Genomic DNA, 7,991 nt, shown 5'->3' on the forward strand with positions numbered 1-7,991 from the left:
CGTTCTACCTCACGACCCAAGGCGCTCTGCCTTCCCCTCCTTGGAATGTGTTGTTGCCCGCTCAATCTCCCCTTGTTTCAACACATCTCCACCTCAAAATATTTCCTCCCTTATACATACAAAGATATAGAGAACTTAAATTATGAAGAGAATAATACTACATGATATAAAATGAGTAGATAAGCCTTACACTAACTTATAACCAATATTAAGAATAATGTCCGCAAGGCAGGTAACCGGAACACGGGGGACACTAAGAAAACGTGTTCCTTTTCAAGGTAGACTCGGCCAATAAGATGACAATACATGCTAATTGTAGAAAACAAAATGTCACTCCTCAAATCCAAATAAAAACATACATAGTGAAGAAAACAGAAAGAAAAAGGAGCACACTGAAAAACAAAAGAAAGGATATTGAAAATAAAAGCCAACACACACAAATTTACCGCAGGTCCCTTGCTGTGCTCAGAACCCAGCCAGTCCCAACAGGCGGACAACAGACAGGCTGTTCAAAGAGAGGTACCATCTCACCCCTCTGGATCAGGGAAACGGCATTGTAAAAACACCCAAGTCACACACACACACACACACACACACACACACACACACACACACACACCTGTCCTTTATAAGTAAACGACAGACCGAGGATGTTCAGTGTCGAAGAGGATGACACTCAACTGTCCCCCTCTTCTACACTGAACATCCTCGGTCTGTCCTTTACTTATAATCTGAACTGGACACTTCACATCTCCTCTCTAGCTAAAACAGCTTCTATCAAGTTAGGTGTTCTGAGATGTCTCCGCCAGTTTTTCTTACCCCTCCAGCTGCTAACTTAATTTTGTTTATTTTTTTTTTATAATTTAATTGATTGATTGTTTATTGTCCAGAGTAGCATTTTTTTTTTTTTTTTTTTACAGAGAAGAAGCATTACATGATTAATGGGGCACTGGCCCGCTGAGCCGAGGCTCCCTAGCAGACAGAGGAGTGATATACATATAAATGCAACTTATATGGAGGGCAGGGCATCAATATAAATCATATAGAACAGTAGAAAAGAAATAATATTATTGCACCATTTTTTTAGGAGCTAATATCCTTAAGATAAGTTATGTTTGTAACAAGCTACATCATTCATGTGCAAAAAAAAATACTAAAACTTTATTACAGATCCTAGTTTTGACTTAGACTATTAAATAGGAACTTTTTCATTTTACTTTTGAAAATATTGAAAAACCTTTTTTTTTTTTTTCTATCGTCAGGCAATACGTTCCATACTTTAGGAGCAACACAGTGTGTGGAAAAATATATACAGACTAGTTCTTGCTTGTGGGCAAATCATATTATTATGATTTCCTCGGGTACCTTGGCTATGGTGGAATACATTAGACATTATGCTATTTGAATCATTACCATTAACATTATTATATATGGTCAGCGCTATGAAATATTTCTTTAAGAGGTCGAAAGTTAGCATATTTAAGTCCTTAAACAGTAAGTCGGTGGAGTCGTATTTACTTTTAAAGACAATGGTTCTTGCTATTTTCCTTTGTGCTACAAAGACATCATTCACAACCGTAGGCCAAGTACAGCCCCAGATCAATGAACAGTTAATAAGGTATGGATAACATAATTAATGATATAAGCTGCGTAAGGCTTTACTTGTTACATTGTACTTAATTCTGAATAAAATTCCACAAGTTTTTGATAAGTTTGAGCACACCGACTGTATAAGCTTTTTCCAGTTAAAATTTTCATCAATAATAACTCCTAAGAATTTTGTAGAAGAAACACGATTAAGCTCAGCCTCCATAGGAAACTGTTCCTAAATTACTGACAACAGAGCGTCTTTGAAACAATATGAAGTTAGTTTTATTAATGTTTACTGTTGATTTATTTGCGGTTACCCATTTGAATATGTTATGCAATTCTTGAGTTAATTTTACATTTAAGTTACACAAATCATGATCTGTTAGAAGAAGGCTTGTATCATCGAGAAATAGAACGTATCACTAACATTACAGCATATCACTAACATTACATTTATCATTGATGTATATCAGAAATAATATAGGACCTAATATAGAACCTTGTGGCACACCTTAATAATAATTTTTTTTTTATTTGACATATGATTGCTACAAAATACCAACTGTTTCCTACCTGACAGGTAACTAGCAAACAATTTTAGTGGTAATCCTCTAACTCCAATGTTTTCTAGCTTGTCTAATAACATGTTATGATCAATAGAGTGAAATGCTTTACTCAGATCAAGAAAACCCCTACTACATGGTTCTTTCTCTCCATATTCTTGTATATTTCACTTGTAAACTTCAGTATTGCTGTTTCTGTGGATTTATTTTTTGCGGAATCCAAATTGATTGCTTGAAAGCAGGTTGAAAGATTCTATTAATGCAGTCAGTCTCTTTGCTATTGCTTTTTCAAGTATTTTGTACAATGTCCTTATCCGTCCATGTATGGAGTATGCTTCACGTGTCTGGGGGGGTGGGGGGGGTTCCACTCATACTGCTCTTCTAGACAGGGTGGAATCAAAAGCTTTTCGTCTCATCAACTCCTCTTCTCTAACTGACTGTCTTCAGCCTCTCTCTCATCTCCGCAATGTTGCATCTCTAGCTGTATTCTACCGCTATTTTCATGCTAACTGCTCTTCTGATCTTGCTAACTGCATGCCTCCCCTCCTCCCGCAGCCTCGCTGCACAAAACTTTCTTCTTTTTCTCAACCCTATTCTGTCCACCTCTCTAATGCAAGAGTTAACTAGTATTCTCAATCATTCATCCCTTTCTCTGGTAAACTCTGGAGCTCCTTACTTGTTTTTGCATTTCCACCTTCTTATGACTTGAATTCCTTCAAGAGGGAGGTTTCAAGACACTTATCCACCAATTTTTTTTACTACCGCTTTGGACCATTTTTGGGAACTGGCATCTCAGTGGGCTTTTTTTTTTTATTTGATTTTTGTTATCCTTGGCCAGTGTCCCTCCTACATAAAAAAAAAAAAAAAATTAAACACACACACACACACACACACACACACACACACACACACACCGTGTTGTGTAGAGGTTAGCACGCTAGGCTAACAACCAAGAAGGCCCGGGTTCGAATCCCGGGCGCGCCGAGGCAAATGGGCGAACCTCTTAATGTGTAGCCCCTATTCACTTAGCAGCAAGTAGGTATGGGATGTAACCTGAGGGGCTGTAACCTCGCTGTTCTGGTGTGTGGTGTGTCAGTGGTCTCAGTCCTACCCAAAAGATCTGCCACTATGAACTCTGACCTCCTTCTGTAGCGGAATGGCTGGCTGGGTGACCAGCAGACGACCGTACGTGAATCACACACACACACACACACACACACACACACACACACAAATCAACATGGACAAACGCACAAACAAAAAAACAAAGACATGGACACACACATACACACACACACACACACACACACACACACACATACAGAGGAGGAGGCAGTACACAGGAGGAGGCAGTAGGCACCTGCCGAAACGATAATTACTCCCAGTGAGGTGTGCAGCACTGTTCAGGGTGTGCTGTGAACTTATCACTAAGCCCAGCTGTGACCTCACTGAACGTTTCCCTTTGTGTCTCACAACACAAGGGGGCAGTCACAGCCTGCCCTCTAAAGACAACTCTCTTCCTCCACACAAAACTACAAGCACCTAATAACACACACACCCTTCACTCAAAATTTCAAAATTATCATGGCGACTCTTATACCTGCCTCGGAGTCCCCATCTGAGGAGGTGACCACAAATGTCCCCAGGTCGGACTGCCCTTCTGACAACGACCTTAAGTGTCTTGACACCCGCCCCCCCCTCAACTTTTTCTTCATTAACTTCTGCAACAATCGCGGTCTAAGATCTAATTTTCAATCTGTAGAACACCACCTCTCCTCTTCTAAACCTCATCTTCTTTTCATCACTGGAACTCAGGTGTCTGACACAATTGACAGTGGCCCCTTTTCTGTTCCCTCCTACTTTCTCTATCCTCATTTTCGATCCAAAGCTGGATGTAGCGTTAATGTGCGCAATGACTTAACCTGCTCTTGTGCTCACGCTCTTGAACCTTCCGAGTTTTCCAACACCTGGCTACGACTACAGAGTCACTCTCAAACTAAATTTGTTGATGCTGTATATCTCTGACCTAACTCCTCTGACTATAAGAAATTCTTTGACTACTTAACTTCCAAAGTGGAGCACATTCTGACCCTCTTCCCTTTTGCAGAGATCTCCATTCTTGGAGACTTCAATGTTCACCACCAGCTTTGGCTTTCCTCTCCCTTCACTGACCATCCTGGTGAACTAGCCTACAACTTTGCTATATATATATATATATATTATCCTCCATGACCTAGAGCAATTGGTGCAACACCCTACTCGTATTCCTGACCGTCTTGGAGATACACCCAACATTCTTGACCTTTTCTTGACCTCTAATCTTTCTGCTTATGCTGTCACCCTTTCTTCTCCGTTGGGCTCCTCCGATCACAATTTCATATCTTCTTATCGCTCCAATCCCTCCTCAGGATCCCCATAAGCGGAGGTGCCGCTGGCGATTTGCTTCTGTTAGTTGGGGGGACCTGAAGAGGAATTTTGCTGATTTTCCTTGGAATGACTACTGCTTCCGTGTCGGAGAGCCGTCTTTGTGTGCTGAGCGCATAACAGAGGTGATAGTGTCTGGCATGGAGGCATAAATTCCTCACTCTTTTCCTCGACCTTCCAAACCTTGGTTCACCAAAGCTTGTTCTCGTGCTATACATGATAGAGAGGTGGTTCACAAAAGGTACTTAAGCCTTTCATCACCAGAATCTCATGCACTTTATAACTTTGTATGGAACCATGCCAAGTCTGTTCTCCAACTAACCAAAAACTCCTTCATTAACAGAAGGTGTCAAAATCTTTGAAGATCTAACTCCCCTCGTGACTTCTGGCATGAAGCCAAAAATATCCCTAATAACTTTGCTTCTTCTTCTTTCCCTCCTTTATTTCAACCAGATGGCACCACTGTTATCACATCAATCTCTAAAGCTGAACTCTTCCCTCAAACCTTTGCTAAAAACTCTACCTTGGACGATTCTGGACTTGCTGCTTCCTCTCCTCCACCCTCTGACTACTTTGTGCTACCTATTAAAAATCTTCGCAATGATGTTTTCCATACCCTTGCTAGCCTAACCCATCGGAAGGCTTATGGACCTAATGGGGTCCCTCCTATTGTTCTCCGAAACTGTGCATCCGTGCTTGCACCTTCCCTAGTCAAACTCTTTCATCTCTGTCTGTCAACATCTACCTTTCCTTCTTGCTGGAAGTTTGCCTACATTCAGCCTGTTCATAAAAATGGTGACCGTTCTAATCCCTCAAACTACCGTCCTATTGCTTTAATTTCCTGTCTATCTAAATTTTTTTTTAATATATCCTCAACAGGAAGATTTTTAAACATCTGTTACTTCACAACCTTCTATCTGATAGCCAGTATGGGTTCCGTCAAGGCCACTCTACTGATGATCTTCTGGCTTTCCTTACTGAGTCTTTGTCATCATCCTCTTTTACAGATTTTGGTGAAACTTTTGCTGTTGCCTTGTACATATCAGAAGCTTTTGATAGAGTCTGGCACAATGCTTTGATTTCCAAACTACTCTCCTATGGCTTTTATCCTCTCTGTAATCTCATCCCAAGTTTCCTTTCTGACCGTTCTATTGCTGCTGTGGTAGACGGTTACTGTTATTCTCCTAAATCTATTAACAGTGGTGTTCCTCAGGGTTCTGTCCTGTCACCCACTCTCTTCTTATTATTCATTAGTGATCTAAACCAAACTTCTTGTCCTATCCACTCCTACGCTGATGATACCATCCTGCACTTTTTCATGTCTTTTCATAGACGTCCAACCTTTCAGGAAGTAAACATTTCACTCAGGAAAGCCACAGAACGCCTGACATCTGATCTTTTTAAAATTTGTAATAGGGGCTGAGCAAACTTGGTATTGTTCAGTGCCTCAAAAACTCAATTCCTCCATCTATCAACTTGACACAACCTTCCAGACAACTATCTCCTCTTCTTCAATGACACTCAACTGCCCTCCTCTTCTACACTGAACATCCTCAGTCTGTCTTTTATTTATGATCTGAACTGGAAACTTCACATCTCATCTCTAGTTAAAACATCATCTATAAAATTAGGTGTTCTGAGACGTCTCCGCCAGTTTTTCTCCCCCACCCTCAGCTGCTAACTCTGTACAAGGGCCTTATCCGTCCATGTATGGAGTATGCTTTACTTGTCTGAGGCAGAGCGTTCCACTCATACCGCACTTCTAGACAGGGTGGAATCAAAATTATTTCGTCTCATCAACTCCTCTCCTCTCAGTGACTGTCTTCAGCCTCCCTCTCATCGCCGCAGTGTTGCATCTCTAGCTGTCTTCTTCCGCTTTTTCCATGCTAACTGCTCTTCTGATCTTGCTAACTGCATGCCTCCCCTTCTCCCACGGCCTCGCTGCACAAGACATTCTTCTTTCTCTCACCCCTATTCTGTCCATCTCTCTAATGCAAGAGTTAACCAGTATTCTCAATCATTTATCCCTCTCTCTACTCCCTGCCTGCTTCTGTATTTCCACCTTCCTATGACTTAAATTCATTCAAGTGGGAGGTTTCAAGACACTTATCCTTCAATTTTTGTCTACCACTTTCTACGCTTTTCTGGGACTGGTACATCACTGGGCTTTTATTTATTTATTTATTTTTTTTTTTATTGGATTTTTGTCGTTCTCGGCCAGTGTCCCAACTACATTAAAAAAAAAAAAAGTAACACACACACCACCTACCTTCCTTCACAAACGATGCAGCCCGCTAATATTTGAGGCTCTATTTTTAAATCAATACAAAAATTAAATTTCTAAACAGATGAAATATATTATCTAAAGACTTACAGGTGCGTGGGAGTAGGCTTAGGTGTTTGTGAACGGTGCAGCCTGCAGACACTGAGACACATGTACTGACCGAGGCCGAGCCAGTGACAACAACAAACCGGTTTGTTGTTGTTCGTCAGGCTAGAATCGGCACATGAACAAGACACGTTCAGTTAGTCACCACACCCCCGCATTCCACCACCCCCCACATCTCTCTCTCTCTCTCTCTCTCTCTCTCTCTCTCATGACACTGAATATCAGTAGATTTCTCGGTAGGTCTGATCGAAAATCCAATATATTTGACCTTATTTTCGAAATCATTCGGTATATCGGTAGATTCATCAAATATCCAGTAGATTTCCCTGTTTATCGGTAGATTTGGCAACACTGGGCCTTGACTAACGGGCCGGGGAGGGAAGGACTTCGCTCCTACCCATCCCCTGCCTCTGCCACAGCCACGCCCATTGCCACACTCCTGCCACTTTCTCCGCCCATGCACATATCATCTCGCCCACGCCCGTGCCATAACGGGGCTCGCTCAGAGCATCATCACCTATTCACATCTTTGCAACTAGTCTGTGTCTGTATTAATCTCTTAATCCCATACACATTCTCTCTCTCTCTCTCTCTCTCTCTCTCTCTCTCTCTCTCTCTCTCTCTCTCTCTACTTACCCAAAACGGCTGTCAGCCTACAGCACACCTGCTTCCCTCATGTGACACCACACACACTCACATGAGAATGCTCCAGGAAACTACGTGTATCAACTCTTTCAACCAACTGCTTGAGAGCAGTCACTGCATAACAGGAAAACTCTTTATGTGTGTGTGTGTGTGTGTGTGTGTGTGTGTGTGTGTGTGTATGTGTGTGTGTGTGTGTGTGTGTTGTAAGGTATAATAAAGATAATAAATATGGAAAACATTATTAGATATATAGTGAACAGACAAATAAGAATAAAAGATGCAATGAGAGAGAGAGAGAGAGAGAGAGAGAGAGAGAGAGGATGTGGTGCAAGTTGCCAGCGATATACTCATAACCATAACCTGAAAAGAATGAAATCTTT

At 41.5% G+C, this 7,991-nt stretch overlaps 1 protein-coding gene across 1 annotated transcript in view; it reads right to left on the bottom strand.

Moving 5' to 3' along the window:
- The window catches only part of LOC135096968 (ankyrin repeat, PH and SEC7 domain containing protein secG-like), a 32,572-nt gene extending 28,544 nt beyond the window's left edge, over positions 1–4,028 (bottom strand). The window contains exon 1 of the mRNA XM_063998732.1: positions 3,978–4,028. Coding sequence (XP_063854802.1) covers positions 3,978–4,028 — 51 coding nt within the window. The remainder of the gene's footprint in view (positions 1–3,977) is intronic.
- Positions 4,029–7,991: the final 3,963 nt, after the last annotated feature.

Source organism: Scylla paramamosain, unplaced genomic scaffold, assembly GCF_035594125.1.
Source record: "Scylla paramamosain isolate STU-SP2022 unplaced genomic scaffold, ASM3559412v1 Contig10, whole genome shotgun sequence".
Taxonomy (NCBI): Eukaryota; Metazoa; Arthropoda; class Malacostraca; order Decapoda; family Portunidae; genus Scylla; species Scylla paramamosain.